Raw genomic sequence first — 17464 nt, 5'->3', positions numbered from 1 at the left:
CCTTGGTCTCCCAAAGTGTTGGCATTACAGGCGTGAGCCACCACACCTGACCAATGGTGCTGATCATTGCTACACCTCATTAATAATGCTACAAATTGGTCTGGTTGATAGTTGAAATTACAATGCTTTGGTTGTTTTATATCTTAAACTGGAAAAGGGTCATTTATTTCAAAGACATTGCTAAAGCCTAACTAGCTATTAAACTATATTTAATTATACAAATGATATATATATTCTTACTGTCAAAAAAAATCAAACAATACAGAATTAAAAAAAAAGTTCCCTTCCCTATCTGTCCTCATGCTAAATTTAATTCCAAATTAGGGTGCCTGTAAAGGAATTGATCCCAAGAGTCAACTCAAAAATATTTTAAATACTAGAACGCAATAAAACTTAGTGCTGGGATTACAAAGTGAGTAAGATTCAGTCCTCATCTTTATGGAATTTACAATTAGTAAAATAAAAATACAAATAAAGTTATTTTGATTTGCCAAACATAGGCCATGTCAGTCATAAAATTTTTGCCTAAATAACCTATATTGTTACTAATTTCAACTAAATTTATCAACTTCTCCAAACACTGCCTTTTCTGACTTTCCCAATTTTGATGTTGTTTTCATGCAACATAGTAATACTTGCTTCTTTTCTTTTGCCTTCTATAACCAGTTAATCATCAAATCAGATAAACCTTTCTTCCACTTTCTCCTCTGCATTCTTTTCTTCTACTGGCATAGTTCTGGATTATTATTTTATAGAGGAGCTATTGAAATCGCTTTTCAAAAATCTCCACTACTTTTCCAATTTTCTGTGAAATGTTTTTAAGAGAAGAAGAAAAAATTCTTAACAGAAAAGAAAAAACAGGTACAGTTTGTAGGTGGAGAGCAATCTGACAATATAGATTAAAAGTCTTTTTTTCTTTTTTTTGAGATGGAGTCTCGCTCTGTCACCCAGGCTGGAGCCCAGTGGGGTGATCTCAGCTCACTGCAACCTCCGCCTCCCAGGTTCAAGCAATTCTCCCGTCCAGTCTCCCGAGTAGCTGGGATTACAGGCGCCTACCATGAGGCCTGGCTAATTTTTGTACTTTTAGTAGAGACAGGGTTTCATCATATTGGTCAGGTTGGTCTCGAACTCCTGATCTCAGGTGATCTGCCTGCCTTGGCCTCCCAAAGTGCTGGGATTACAGGCATGAGCCACCGCGTGCAGCTAATTTTTTGTATTTTTAGTAGAGATGGGGTTCCACCATGTTTGCCAGGCTAGTCTTAAACTCCTGATCTCAAGTGATCTGCTCGCCTTGGCCTCCCAAAGTGTTGGGATTACAGGCATGAGCCACTGCACCTGGCCAATTAAAAGTCTTAAAATGTGCATTCCCTTCTCTCCAGTAATTTCACTCTTAGGAATCTGACAGAAATAATTTAAGAATAAAGATGCTCATCTCGGCCAGGTGCAGTGGCTCACGCTTGTAATCCGAGCACTTTGGGAGGCTGAGGCAGGTGGATTACTTGAGGTGAGGAGTTCAAGACCAACTTGGCCAAGGTGGTGAAAACCCATCTCTACTCAAAATACAAAAATAAGCAAGGCGTTGTGGCACATGACTGTAATCCCAGCTACTCAGGAGGCTGAGGCAGGAGAATCACTTGAACTTCAGAGGCGGAGGTTGCGGTGAGCCAAGATCGTGCCACCACACTCCAGCCTGGGCAAGACTTTGTTTCAAAAAAAAAAAAAAAAGCTTCATTTGTGATCTTGAAAAATTAAAAACAGCTTAATGTTCAATCATAAGATACTAGTTTAAAAAGTACAGTCTGTCTACAATTAAAAATCATATTTTGAAGGACAAATATTGTGATAAAATCAAAGCTTAAGTATTAAGGGAATAAAGAAAATATATTAAACTGCATAAGTCTCTGGTTAAATGGATGTATGCAGTAGTTTTTCATTAAATTAAAAAAATTCTAAATAACAAGTTTTGAGATATTTTAATAATTATGTTTGGTATTAATACTTAACTGGTTATATTTGTTATAAAGCTTTTATACCTCTATTATGAAGATTAGAATGTATTATTTTAAAACCCTATGAAATGGGCACGGTAGCTCACACCTGTAATTCTAGCACTTTGAAAGGCCAAGGCGGGTGGATCGCTTGAGTCCAGGAGGAGTCAGAGACCAACCTGGGCAACATGGCAAAAACCTGTCTCTACAAAAAATACAAAAATTAACCAGGCATGGTGGCACGTGCCTGTAGTCCCAGCTACTCAGGAGGCCGAGGTGGGAGGATTGTTTCAGTGCAGGAGGCAGAGGTTGCAGTGAGCCAAGATGGTGCCATTGCATGCCAGCCTGGGTGACAGAGCGAGACTGTCTAAAAAAAAAGAAAAAAAAAACCCTATTAAACATCTATATTTTTCCTAGATCTTAAGGGATGCATACATTCCTAGAAAAAAAAAATCGCTGTGTTGAAATGCCATTGGCAATTCATTTGAACTTCCTGCTCAAAAACAAAGAAAAAAATCAACTCACTACATTATGTAACAGAAGCAAAGGCCTGTTTTTTTTTCTTTTCTTTTTTTTTTGAGATGGAGTCTCGCTCTGTTGCCAGGCTGGAGTGCGCTGGCGCGATCTCGGCTCACTGCAACCTCCAACTCCCGGGTTCAAGTGATTCTCCTGCTTCAGCCTCCCGAGTAGCTGGGACAGCAGGTGTGCGCCACACACCCAGCTAATTTTTGTATTATTAGTAGAGATCAGGTTTCACTATGTTGGCCAGGATGGTCTCGATCTCTTGACCTCGTGATCCACCCACCCTGGCCTCCCAGAGTGCTGGGACTCCCAAAGTGTAAGCCACCGTGCCCAGCAGGCCTGTTTCTAATATCAAATAAGATTTATATACAATACAGATCTTCATTCTGAACTAGTAGCTTTTTATAAGAATATACTTACTGTTTTGTTCTTCACCAAGAGCAACCAATGTTTCAAGAACTTTTATTCCTTCTTGAACCGCTAAAAGCTCTATGTTACTGGCTGGTCTGTTTCTTTCAACAGCTTTTAGCTTTTCAACCACTATTGGAGCTAATGAATGAATATAAGGAGTTGAAAGGGCACGATTGGAATGTTGGAAGACTGAGAGGAGAAGCTGGTAACATTTGGCTTGAACCTATATAAGAAGAACATATTATCAATTAACCTGTGTATAGTTCTTATTTGCTCTACAATCACATTGCATCTTACTATGTACTGAAAATAAGTGATACTGCAGGACAAAAATGGAAATTACATTTTCTACTTAGAGAAATGGAGTAGAATAGAATTTTCTGACAAAAATTAGTCAAAAATGTTCATATATTTTAATGACCAAATCACCATGCTTATACAATTCCTGTATTTCTTTTTTCTTTTTTTTTTTGAGATGGAGTCTTGCTCTGTCGCCAGGCTAGAGTGCAGTGGCACCATTTTGGCTCACTGCAATCTCTGCCTCCCGGGTTCAAGTGATTCTCCTGCCTCAGCCTCCCAAGTAGCTGGGATTACAGGTGCGCACCACCACACCCAGCTAATTTTTGTATTTTTAGTAGAGACGGGGTTTCACCATGTTGGTCAGGATGGTCTCAATCTCCTGACCTTGTGATCTGCCCGCTTTGGCCTCCCAAAGTGCTGGGATTACAGGTGTGAGCCACCATGCCCGGCCAATTCCCATATTTTTATACTGTGAAATAAGTTAGAAATCAGTTATTCCCACTTCTGTTTTTAATTCTTCCTTTCATGTACAATTGTCCCTCCCATTTTAACCAAATATATTTAGTAAGGAAGGTTAAATATTTGAATGATCTGAAACAAAGCTATAAAAATACATTGCTTAGATATCTCAAAACCACTTGATTCCTTGGAAATGACTGTTAACAATGTAAGGTTTCCAGGCCTAGAAAATAAAGTCTTACTGGCTCCACTTTGTATTAGAAAGGCTTCAGATTAACACTTTTTTAAAAAAATGAAGGAAGGAAAGAAGGAAGAGAGGGAGGGAAGTCCCACCAATATATGGGACAGAGTGGAAGAAAACCATTTCAGTGCTTTGGTAGAACACAAGTGGCTAAATCTGGCTAGACACAAGAAAAACCTGAAGAACATTTTAAATATACAGATCCTGGAGCCACCTATCTGGAGACTCAGATTCAGGAAGACAGTACTGGAGTCCAACAATGTTTCCTTTTTTTTTTTTTTTTTTTTTTTTTGAGACGGAGTTTCACACTGTTGCCCAGGCTGGAGTGCAATGGCACAATCTCAACTCACTCCACCTCCTGGGTTCAAGTGATTCTCCTGCCTCAGCCTCCCAAGTAGCTGGGATTACAGGTGCATGCCACCACACCTGGCTATTTTTTTTTGTATTTTTAGTAGAGATGGGGTTTCACAACAGGCTGGTCTCGAACTCCTGACCTCCTGATCTGCCTGCCTTGGCCTCCCAAAGTGCTGGGATTACAGGCGTGAGCCACCGCACCTGGTCTTCAAGAATGTTTCTGCTTTTTAAAATTTCTGACGTGTAGCAGGCTTGAGAATCAAGTTTAGACTCTGACAGTGTAAAATAAAAAATCTTACTTTCTAGACAAACTAGTTTCTAGCAGGTTCATTAAAACGTCTAATAATATAAGCTTCTCCTTTAATGTCCTTAGCGTCATTTAAATAAACACTGGAAAACATAATCATAGACTCTTGTCTCTACCAGTATGCCCTGGGGTTAATAAAATATTTCAGATATTGAAGAATTTCTACATATGTGAATAAACATACACATGTGTTCTAGTGCTTAAACCCAGTGATTTGTTTCAGTTTTTCCATTTAAAAGCCATAGTGCAAATACTTAGCTTTTTATTATGTATCACATATTTTAATGAATCAATCTGACATTTTCCTGATAAAGGGAAATGTTTTTATCTATGTCTGTGTAACGTGTAACTTACCCATGGGTCGCATGAATTTAATGCATTTTTAAATCTGTTCATGCAGCCATTCTGTAATGACTGGACTCCTATTATTTCATTACTAGCAGACCACAGGAAGAGTGCAATTGCTGTTAGCATGCTTACTTCATCAGGTGTAGGTACAGAGTCTTCTGAAAATGAAAAATGAAAGAAGTGTGCTGTTTCTAAAACATTTTGGAATTTTATTTTTTTATTTTTGTAGAGAGAGATGTTGTCTTGCCATGTTGTCCAGGCTGGTCTTGAACTCCTGAGCTCAAGTGATCCTCCTGCCTTGGCCTCCCAAAGTGCTGGGTTACAGGTGTCAGCCACTGTGCCTGGCCAGAATTTTAATCTTGAACAATCATCTCTCTCTCCCCACAACATTTATAGTAGTACTTGCCTTAATCTAATACAGTCCACAGACAACTGTAAGAAGTTCAATGTATAAAGTTAAATGTATGCAGTTATATTTAATGCTAAATTATTATAAAATATTCTAACTAATTTTAAAATCCAGAGTACATTTTTAAGTGATATCTCCTTTCAATTTAGTAAATATGAAAACCTGTAAATTCCATATAACCATTAAAAAAATCGGTTGGGTGCAGTGGCTCACGCCTGTAATCCCAGCACTTTGGGAGGCCGAAGCAGGCGGACCACCTGAGGTTGGGAGTTCGAGACCAGCCTGACCACAAAATTAGCTGGGCATGGTGGTACATGCTTGTAATCCCAGCTACTTGGGAGGCTGAGGCAGGAGAATCGCTTGTACCGGGGAGGTGGAGGTTGCAGTGAGCCAAGATTGTGTCATTGCACTCCAGCCTGGGCAACAAAAGCGAAACTCTGTCTCAAAAAAAAAAAAAAAAAAAAACTTGGACAATTTCCTGAAGACAGTGTTCTAAGAATTTTAAGGAATTTCTTGCCATTACATTTATTCAGGAATAGATACAACTTGAACAGAAATATAGTACGTAATTAGAAATACTAGAAATATGAACATTTATTCTAAAGAACAATATTTCTGAACATATAAAATATGAGTTCCAAACATTTTGTGATTATCATTTCTTCAATAAAACTGATCCCTACCTTTTGTGTAAATTTGACCTATTTTGGCGACTGTAAATACCCAGTGATAATCAGTACTTTAGAAGGATTACAAACATATACATGTGACATGCTAACATTATCTCATAATAAGGGTACCAGCTTTTTGTAATATGGAATAAAGGGTTAAGAACAATAGTCTAGAAAAAGTCCATTAACTTAATGTAAAGAAATAAAGTTTAAAAAAAGAGATGTTGGCTGGGTGTGGTGGCTCATGCCTGTAATACCAGCACTTTGGGATTTCTAGAACAGACTGGACAACATGGTGAAACCTCATTTCTACTAAAAATACAAAAATTAGCTGGGCATGGTGGCGCACGCCTGTAATCCCAGCTATTTGGGAGGCTGAGGCTACAGAATCGCTTGGATCCGGGAGGCAGAGGTTGCAGTGAGCCAAGACTGCACCACTGCACTCCAGCCTGGGTGACAGAGTGAGACTCAGTCTCAAAACAAACAAAAGAGATGTAAAATGTGAAGGATTTAATCAATTTATAATAACCTGAGTCACGAATGTTAAAAACCTGAGAACCCACCCAGACTAGGCAGCTCACTCCTGTAATCCCAGCACTTTGGGAAACTGAATTGGGAGGACTGCTTGAGCTCAGGAATTCAAGACTAGCCTGGGCAATATGCTGAGACCCTGTCTCTACAAAAAACAAAAAAATTAGCCAGGCTTGGTGGTGCATGCCTGCAGTCCCAGCTACCTGGGAGGCTGAGGCAGGAGGATCACTTTAGCCCTAGAGGTTAAGGTGGCAGTGAGCTGCGTTCATGCCACCACACTCCAGCCTGGGTGACAGAGTGAGACCCTGTCTCAAAAACAAACAAACAAAAAACCTAAAACAAAAAAACCCTGAAAACCCCATCATAGGAAATTTATTCTACGTAGAATATAATCTCTTACTCAGAGTTGGCAATGCTGCAAGCAATTTTTTATCAAAAATTATTTTATATTCATTTTTTAAAAATTAATTTTTTTTCTTTTTTCCCCCCAGAAACAGCTGGAGTGCAGTGCCATGATCATAACTCACTGCAGCCTTGAACTCCTGGGCTCAAGCAACCCTCCCACCTCAGCCGCCCGAGGAGGTGGGACTACAGGCATGCACCACCATGTCCAGCTGAATTTAAAAATTTTTTATAGAGACAGCGTCTTACCATATTGCCCAGGAAAGTCTCAAACTTCTGGCCTAAAGCAACCCTCCCACCTCGGCCTCCCAAAGTGCTGGGATTATAGGTTTAAACCAAGGTGGCCGGCCCCATTTTATTTTTAAATTGTGATTTTAAGAAGTTTGTGCATCTAAATATGATTTTTCTACTGAAAGGAATCAAGGCTTTTGGAGAAGGGGCTGATTCTAGAACAGTGAGGGGGAAATACTCAGTCTGCTACATCTTGGGGCTAGAAAGTATGGAAGTGCTCAAGAAATAACGGGGCCACATTGAAGTAACAGTAAGGGACCCACTGAATTAAAAAAAAAATTATGGGCCGGGTGCAGTGGCTCATGCCTGTAAATCAATCCCAACACTTTGGGAGACTGAGGTGGGGGGATCACCTGAGGTCAGGAGTTCGAAGCCAGCCTGGCCAACATGGCAAAACCCCATCTCTACTAAAAATACAAAAACTAGCCAGGAACGGTGGCGGACACCTGTAGTCCCAGCTACTTGGGAAGGCTGAGGCGGGAGAAATGCTTGAACACAGGAAGTGGACGTGGAGGTTGCGGTGAGCCAAAATCGCGCCATTGCACTCCAGCCTGGGCAACAGAGTGAGACTCTGTTTGAAAAAAAAAAAAAAAAAAAAAGAAAGTTTGATGGGAACAGACAAGTGAGAAAGTCTCAAAGTATTTCCCCACAGGTTACCTATTAATTATAAAATGGAAAAATGGCAACTTCGTAGTGGGGAAACACGGCAGACAATTTCTTAACAAAGTTATTAAAGTTAAGATTCCCAATAATGGGACAAAGCAACATTACAAAGCAATATGTCTTAGTTACATGATGTACTAAGATATAACATTACTTATGCAGTATTCCTGCCAAAATGCATACATTGAATCTAACCTGAGAGGAAAAAAAAAATTAGACAATTCTAAACTGAGAAACAGTCTACATAATAGACGGCTGGTATTCTTCAACAACATTAATGTTATGAAAGACAAAGGCTGAGCAACTGCCCCAGATTAAAGGAGACTAAGGCAATATAATGACTAAAAAAAAAAGAAAAGGGCTCTATGACGGTTATTATTAGGACAAGTAGTGCCAAATTTGGTAATTCTTCTCTGGTTATGGAAGGGAATGTCCTTGTTCTTAGGATATCCATGAAGTACGTAGGAATAGAGTCATGATGACTTCATATCCTCAGATGGTTCAGCAAAATTAATAATAATATTAACAATAATGATATGTGGATTATAGAGAAAGTAATAAACCATGTGTGGCAAAATGTTGACAACTGGTGAATCTAGGAGAAGGGTATGCTGGAGTTCCTTATGTTATTCTTGCAACGTTTTTTAAAGTTTGAAATTTATTTCAAAGTCAAAGGATCTAAAAACAAAAAACAATGTTGCAGCAATCAAGAGTGATTCATTAGATCCTAGAAGATTTTTGTATGTTTGTACATGTTCACATGCATACATATACTTTTTAAAGTGAAAGATGCCAGATTTTATAACAGGAAATAGGATTTCCATAATGGAAATACTCTATTATAAAACTTTGCTTGTTAAGCAAGGGATCTGCTTGCCTTGATATACAAATATACAAATATGCCTGTGGCTTTGATCCCTACTTCATAACTGGCTGTGTCTCCTATGAATTCAGTTCCAGACAGAATACCTCAGGCAAGTTAATTCTATTATCAGACCTTTCAATTCACCTCATATGAATGAACTAGCTTGATAACATATCAAAACTTTCCCTTAATGAACAATTTCAAAAATATTGACTCTAGACCCCCTCAACAAAAATTAAATTAATTATTTTAAAACAAATTCTTATTTATTTATTTCTTGAGACAGTGTCGCTCTGTCATCCAGGCTGGAGTGCAGTGGTGCGATCTCAGCTCACTGCAAGCTCCGCCCCCAGGTTCACGCCATTCTCCTGCCTCAGCCTCCTGAGTAGCTGGGATTACAGGTGCCCGCCACCACGCCTGGCTAATTTTTTGTATTTTTAGCAGAGATGGGGTTTCACCATGTTAGCTAGGATGGTCTCGATCTCCTGACCTCATGATCTGTCCACCTCGGCCTCCCAAAGTGCTGGGATTACAGGTGTGAGCCACTGAGCCCAGCCACAAATTCTCAACTATTTCTTCGTCTTGTTATTCCTTGTGTTTTTTTTTTTTTCCTGAGATGGAGTCTTGCTCTGTCACCCAGGCTGGGATGCAGTGGCGTGATCTCAGCTCACTGCAACCTCTGCCTCCCGGGTTCAAGCAATTCTCCTGCTTTAGCCTCCTGAGTAGCTGGGATTACAGGCACACGCCACCACACCCCGCTAAATTTTGTTATTTTTAGTAGAGGCGGGGTTTCACCATATTGGCCAGCCTGGTCTCGAACTCCTGACCTCGTGATCTGCCCACTTTGGCCTCCTTTGGGATTACAGGTGTGAGCTACCATGGCCAGCCCTTGTTATTCCTATCTATACACACATATACATATATAAATATGGCTTTTAATGTTTCTTCAGTTTGTTAAAATCTACCTTAAGAAACAAAATACCAGCTCTTGATAAAGCTAAAATAGTTTTAATCACATTAATAAAACTAAAGTTATCCCTTGTAATTTTTTAGAAGTCACATATTCACTTAAATGTATTCATTGTTTAAAATAGAAAAAGAGTATACGAGAGAAAGTAAAACTTGTAACTCTACCACCCAGTAATAGTTTAAAAATTAAATTACTATGTTTTGGTTTAATTTCTTTGGGTCTGGGTTAATTTATATAGTTGGTTATAAACATGATACTTAATAGATATATTGGATATATTATCCAAATGAATATACTATCATGTACTTTATAATTCTTCCCATTGCCAGATATAGTTATCACACATTTTCATTGTTGTAAGATAGATATAATAGGTGATAAATAACTTTGAACATAATTTTTTGATCAGTAAGGCTAAAGAGTATGCTTCTATTTTTTGGAGACAGGGTCTTGCTTTTTTGCCCAGGCTGGAGTGCAGTGGTGCAATCTGGGCTTACTGCAGCCTCTGCCTCCTGGGCTCAAGTGATCCTCCCACCTCAGCCTTCTGAGTAGCTGGGACCACAGGCACACGTCACTGCGCTCAACTAAATAATGCATTCTTTTTTTTTTTTTGAGAGGGAGTCTCGCTCTGTCACCAGGCTGGAGTGCAGTGGCGTGATCTCAGCTCATTACAACCTCCACCTCCCAGGTTCAAGCGATTCTTCTGCCTCAGCCTCCTGAGTAGCTGGGATTATAGGCGCCTGCCACCACGCCCAGCTAATTTTTTCTGTTTTTAGTAGAGAGGGATTTCACCATGTTGGCCAGGCTGGTCTTCAACTCCTGCCCTCGTGATTTGCCTGCCTTGGCCTCTCAAAGTGTTGGGATTACAGGCGTGAGCCAATGTGCTCGGCCCTGATTTTTCTTTTATATGCTTGGTGGCCATTTCTATTTTCTTTGATACAGATGTGTGTTCTTTTCTTTTTTTTTTTTTTTGAAATGGAATCTCGCCCAAGCTTGAGGGCAATGGTGCGATCTCAGCTCACTGCAACCTCTGCCTCCTGAGTTCGAGCAATCCTCCCACCTTGGCCTCCCAAGTAGCTGGAATTACAGGCGCCTGCCACCATGCCTGGCTAATTTTTGTATTTTTTTTTTTTTTTTGAGACAGAGTTTTGCTCTTGTTGCCCAGGATGGAGTGCAATGGCGTGATTTCGGCTCACCGCAACCTCTGCATCCCTGGATTCAAGAGATTCTCCTGCCTCAGCCTCCTGAGTAGCTGGGATTACAGGCATGTGCCACCATGCCCAGCTAATTTTGTATTTTTAGTAGAGACAGCGTTTCTCCATGTTGGTCAGGCTGGTCTTGAACTCCTGACCTCAGGTGATCCACCCGCCTCAGCCTCCCAAAGTGCTGGGATTACAGGAGTGAGCCACCGTGCTTGGCCTAATTTTTGTATTTTTAGTAGAAACGGGGTTTCACCACTAAGGCTGGTCTCGAACTCCTGACCTCAAGTGATCAACCCACCTTGACCTCCTAAAGTGCTGGGATTCAGGCGTAAGCCACTGCGTTTGGCCTCTTTCTTCTTTCACCTATTGGTTAGTAAGTGAATTTTTTCTAAGAACTCTTTGTATATTAATGATATCAACACAGACATAAATATTATTGTCAGTTTTTCAGCTGTCTTTTTTTCATCTACCATTTAATGTAAGGTGTTTTGATGGGTAGAAGTTAATTTTTTTGTTTGTTTGTTTGTTTTGAGATAGGGTCTCACTCTCTCACCCAGACCAGAGTGCAGTGGCACCATCATGGCTCACTGCAGGCTTGATTTCTCGAACTCAAGTGATCCTTCTGCCTCAGCCTCCCAAATAGCTGGGACCACATGTGTGTGCCACCATGCCCAGCTAATTATTTATTTTTTATTTTGTAGAGACAGGGTCTCACTATATTGCCCAGAATGGTCACAAACTCCTCTGCTCAAGCGATCTACCTGTCTCAGCCTCCCAAAGGGCTGGGATTATAGGCATGAGCCACCACACCCCGTCTAATTTCTATATAGAACAAAACAGTAAAATTGTCCTCTGTGACATCTTTCCTTGACTTACAGTTAGTCCTCTGCCATTCTTTTTTTTTTTTTGAGATGGAGTCTCGCTCTGTAGCCCAGGCTGGAGTGCAGTGGTGCGATCTCGGCTCACTGCAACCTCCGCCACCCAGGTTCATGCCATTCTCCTGCCTCAGCCTCCCAAGCAGCTGGGACTACAGGTGCCCACCACCACGCCCAGCTAATTTTTTGTATTTTTAGTAGAGACGGGGTTTCCCTGTGTTAGCCAGGATGGTCTCAATCTCCTGACCTTGTGATCCACCCGCCTTGGCCTCCCAAAGTCCTGGGATTACAGGCATGAGCCACCGCGCCGGCCAGTCCTCTGCCATTCTAACATAAAACATTCACCTATATTTTCTTTGTTTTCCTGTTTAAAACATTTTATGTTATTATTTTATCTGGTACTTGTTTTGATTCATGATATGAGAGCCTAAATGAAATTTATTTCTCAAACAGCTAACCAATGTGCTTTTATCATATATTATATTTTATCATATATTACATTCTCACGTGGATGAATGTCTGTTTCAAAGCAATCTGTTCTGTTCCACTGATTCTTGGGCCTACTCCACAGTTTTAGAAAATGTGGAAAAGTTTTAATAGGTGAGATGACAAATCTTTCTTTACTATTCTTTGTTTTCAGTTATTTTATATTTTCTTTACAAAAGAAATAAACTTTGAAATAAAAAGTCAATCAGAAGAAAAACACAAAAATGTAAGCATTTCACCAAAAATTAAACATAGACATGAAAAATGTTAATGCTTACTAAGAAAATGAGCAATGCAAATTAAAACCGTAGGACAGTATATTTTACCAAACACAGCAAAATTAAAAAGTCTAACAATATCAAATACTGGTGAGAATGTGGGAAAATACAGATTATCATGCTCTGCTGGTGAGAGCGTAAATTCATGTAGCTATGTTGGAGGTCAATTTGGCAATGTCTGATGACATTGAAATGTACCATCGATTCTACTTCTAGGTGTACATCCTAGAAAATCTCTCACAGCACACGTGCATGAGAAATTTGTAAGGATGTTAACTGCAGCAATCTTTGTAACTGGGATAAATTAGAAACAACAAAAATATCATTGACAGGGAAATGAATAATAATTGATAAAAACATATGACAGAAACTATATAGGAGTTAAATGAGTTTTATATATTCACATTAACAGATGTAAAAAAAAGTTATTGTTGAGTCACAGAATGAGATGACATTATTTATGTAAATTTTAAAACAGAAATATATATTGCTCATAGTTATCTTACTCTCTATATAACACATATATAAATATATATTTAATATAACTGACACATACTCATATAGAAAACATACTTATTTATATAGATAGATATTTCTAAGAAAAAACATAATATCAGGCCGAGTGTGGTGGCTCACACCCGTAATCCCAGCACTTTGGGAGGCCGAGGCAGGAGGATCACGAGGTCAGGAGTTCAAGACCAGGCTGGCCAACATGGTGAAACCCCATCTCTACTAAAAATACAAAAATTAGCTGGGCGTGGTGGTGCGTGCCTGTAATCCCAGCTACTCAGGAGGCTGAGGCAGGAGAATTGCTAGAACTGGGACCTGGGAGGCGGAGGTTGTGGTGAGCCAAGATTGCGCCACTGCACTCCAGCCTTGGCAACAGAGCGAGACTCCATCTCAAAAAACAAAAAAACAAAAACACCCGAAAAAACATAATATCAACATGTAGTTCCATGTGGGGGTACAATGGAGTAGTGACAGGTACTTCAATTTTCTCTCCTGTTTTATTACTTTTATTGTAAAACAACAACTTGAAGGAAACATAAATATATTAACACATGTAAATTCTGGAGAGAGGCCGGGCACAGTGGCTCATGCCTGTAATCCCAGCAACCTGTGAGGCTGAGGCAGGCAGATCACTTGAGGTCAGGAGTTTGAGATCAGCCTGGCCAACACGGTGAAACCCCATCTCTACCAAAAAATACACAAGTTAGCCAGGCATGGTGGCACACGCCTGTAGTCTCAGCTACTTGGGAGGCTGAGGCATGAGAATCACTTGAATCTGGGAAGCAAAGGTTGCAGTGAGCTGAGATCGTGCCAGTGAACTCCAGACTGGGCGACACAGTGAGACCCTGTCTCAAAAAAAAAAAATTCTGGAGAGAGATATACATGTATATATTTAAAACCTCCCGGCCGGGTGCGGTAGCTCACGTCTGTAATCCTAGCAACTTTGGGAGGCCAAGGCGGGCAGATCATGAGATCAGGAGTTTGAGACCAGCCTGACCAACACAGTGAAACCACGTCTTTATTAAAATGCAAAAATTAACCGGGTGTGTTGGCAGGCGTCTGTAATCCCAGCTACTCAGGAGGCTGAGGCAGCAGAATCACTTGAACCCGGGAGGCGGAGGTTGCAGTGGGCTGAGATCACGCCACTGCACTACAGTCTGGGTGACGGAGCGAGACTTTGTCTCACAAAAACAAAACAAACAAACAAAAACCCCAAAAAACAAAAAACCTCCCAGTATATTTATATATATATATTTTTTGAGACAGAGTTTCAAAAAAGTCTGTTTTTTGCCGAGCCTGGAGTGCAGTGGTGTGATCTTGGCTCACCGCAACCTCCACCTCTCGGGTTCAAGCAATTCTCCTGCCTCAGCCTCCCAAGTAGCTGGGATTACAGGCACATGCCACCATGCCTGGCTAATTCTGTATTTTTAATAGAGATGGGGTTTCACCGTGCTAATCAGGCTGGTCTCAAACTCCTGACCTCAGGTATCTGCCCACCTCGGCCTCCCAAAATGCTGGGATTACAGACGTGGGCCACCGTGCCTGGCCCCAACATGTTTATAAGTATTAACACAAGGGCATTTAGAGTCAACAATCCAGAAATGAGTATTAAAGTTCACATCTGAAAGATATGACTAACATACCTCTCTGAGATGATTCATTGTTATACAGCAGTTTTCTGATAAGCTTATTCAACTAATTCATTACTTAGGGAACACATATCCTAACTAACTAAAACGTTTAAAACTGATAGGTTACCTGGTTGAGAATATTCCAGGATGCAAGCAAGCGTGCTACGAATCAGAGCTGTCCATTGTTTTTGAACGCCAGCCTCAGTTTTGGCCATTGAAAGCGTCACAATACTTTTAATCCCTTGAAGAGCTGCACTGACTGGTGGAGGAACCTGATTATCTGCAGACTTTATTGCTGTGTCTTTCAATATTCTTGCAACTAAGAACAGAATTGTGGGCAGGATTGTCATACATCCTGAAAGAAAAACAAATCAGATTACCTCATAACTATTCAGTTCCCATATTATAGTTGTTTCCATTGCTTGTATTTTTTGCATTTGATTGTGGTTTAATATTGTTTTTTTCCTTGTCTTTATACAGAATTTACTGTATTACTACTACTATAATTCAGTGTTTGAAAAAGAAAATAAGAAAGTGTCATATTATTTCAAAGACAGAATTGGTATTTTCTTTCTTTTTCCAGCTAGCCTTATTTTTATTACTTCTAATACTTCACCTATTTAATATTTCATGCCCTGTGTAATGAAAATGAAAAAGGAGGACAGAAAAACAGGAAAAAAACACACCAGATACTGCGGGAAGCATCTGAGTAACTTCATGAGTTTTATAGCAATTGTAAGACAAGTAATCAATCCTCAGTGTACTAAAGTCAACCTAATCAGACCAGGAAAGTAAAAGGACTACTGGGGCAAGGAAAGAAGAAATGAAATAATCCTAGAATTTGTAACTGAAAATTCTAGGTCATGAAAATTCAACCTCCCACAAAAGGAAAAAATCCCTTCACCACTCTGACCTGCAGCCATTGTAGCCTCTGCTTGCAAAACTCCAAAGATGGAGAATTCATTATTTTCACATATGTAGGGTAACTCTAAGAGGTAGAAAGGTCTTCCGTGTGTTGAGCTGAAATTTATCTCTTTATCGGATACCATTTTTACCTTCCAGATCAGGAATGTCTAATCTTTTGGCTTCCCTGAGCCTCACTGGAAGAGGAATTGTCTTGAGCCACACATAAAATACACTAACACTAACAACAGCTGATGAGCTTAAAAAAAAAAAAAGTCTCCTCTGACATTCTTCAGAGTTTTTCTTTTTCTTTCTTTTTTTTTTTTTGAGAGTCTTGCTCTGTCGCTGAGGCTGGAGTGCAATGGCGCGATCTCGGCTCACTGCAGCCTCTGCCTCCCGGGTTCAAGTGATTCTCCTGCCTCAGCTTCCTGAGTAGCTGGGATTACACGCATGCGCCACCATGCCCAGCTAATATTTTTGCATTTTTAGTAGAGATGGCATTTCACCATGTTGGTCAGGCTGGTCAGGAACTCCTGAGCTCAGGTGATCCACCTGCCTCAGCCTCCCAAAGTGCTGGGATTATAGGCATGAGCCACCGCACCTGGCCTTGAGTTTTTCAGTGTTACTCAAGAGTGGCAACCAGATTGGAAAATAGAGTTTAGTTATTCCACTTTATGTCTATCTGCTGACACTGTCTTTCCTCAACCTGTAGTTCCATGTCTTATTTGAAACACATCTGAAAAGAGCACCTTAGGTTTGTGACTTTTTGAATCTTTAATCTTCATAGGCTCCTAAAGGTAGACAAAACCTTAAAAAAAAGACCAGCTTCTTATTTTTCGCTTGAGATTTAAGAGGAAACTGGGTTATAACAGTGCTTAAAATCAAAGGCAAGCTCATCTTTGTCTACTGTAATATAATGCATTTCCAAATACTGATCAATACCGTACCAGCGGGTGAACAAAGGGATGGTAAATCAGAGAGTATGGTAACTGTGGCTGCCACCAAACGAGCACTTTCTTCTGACAGTCGAGTTTTAGTGGCTATGTGACTTGGAGAGTCTGACACCTTGGTACTGAGATGTGGCATATGCCGTACTAAAATGAACATCAGCAGCTCCATAGTTGCAAACACAAGAGATTTTCCAGGAATGAGACCACCGCTGTCACCTCCTTCTCCCAACACGGTACAGGCCTCTTTTTCCATATCATCTTCATCTGAGGTAAAAGATAATTTGGTGAAATTTCCAGCCAAAAAAAAGTACGTAAAACAACACAACAAGTATATTTAGGAAATTCCTTCAAAAGAATTTATAAGCAAATGTCAAATAATGTCACACATCTTTCTCTGTATAATTCTCTGCCTCCCTAGAATTCTGTGCATTGATCTGTCCTTAAAGGTAACAGACAGTTCATTTTCCACTTGGAAAATCTTTATCAGGTATTTTTATTGGGTATATATTTTGTAATAGGAATAACACATATGTTAGGTTGAACCAGATGAAATTGACAAAAGGTGAAAAATAGTCGACTCTCAGCAATTTCATTCGGTCCTTTCTAATGAAAATAAAATCAATTTCAAATCTTCTAAATGTATGATTAATTCTTTTTTTAATTAATAACTTCTGGCCAGGTGCCATTGCTCAAACGTGTAATCTCAGCACTTTGGGATGCTGAGATGGACGTATCACTTGGGCTCAGGAGTTGGAGACCAGCCTAACATGGCAAAACCCTATCTCCACTAAAAATACAAAAATTTGCTGGGCATTGTGGAGTGTGTCTGTAAACCCAGGTACTCTGGAGGCTGAGGTGGGAAGATCACCTGATCCTGGGAGTTTGAGGCTGCAGTAA

The 17464-nt window shown here is 40.0% G+C and overlaps 1 protein-coding gene across 5 annotated transcripts in view; it reads right to left on the bottom strand.

Annotated features, from left to right (window-relative positions):
• Positions 1-17464, bottom strand: part of HEATR5B (HEAT repeat containing 5B) — a 106113-nt gene that overhangs the window by 4841 nt on the left and 83808 nt on the right. For 2 of the 5 annotated variants that reach the window (XM_031008176.3, XM_031008177.3), the window contains exons 32-35: positions 16565-16831; positions 14842-15069; positions 4937-5088; positions 2931-3144 (exon numbers count right to left, since the gene is read on the bottom strand). In XM_031008176.3, coding sequence (XP_030864036.2) covers positions 2931-3144; positions 4937-5088; positions 14842-15069; positions 16565-16831 — 861 coding nt within the window. Of the gene's footprint in view, positions 1-2930; positions 3145-4936; positions 5089-14841; positions 15070-16564; positions 16832-17464 lie in introns of those variants that run through there. The other 3 variants (XM_031008179.3, XM_055377718.2, XM_055377717.2) reach the window with 3 other exon arrangements.

This window comes from Gorilla gorilla, chromosome 12 (genome assembly GCF_029281585.2).
Source record: "Gorilla gorilla gorilla isolate KB3781 chromosome 12, NHGRI_mGorGor1-v2.1_pri, whole genome shotgun sequence".
Classification (NCBI taxonomy): Eukaryota; Metazoa; Chordata; class Mammalia; order Primates; family Hominidae; genus Gorilla; species Gorilla gorilla.
This window is presented reverse-complemented; position numbering and strand designations above follow the sequence as displayed.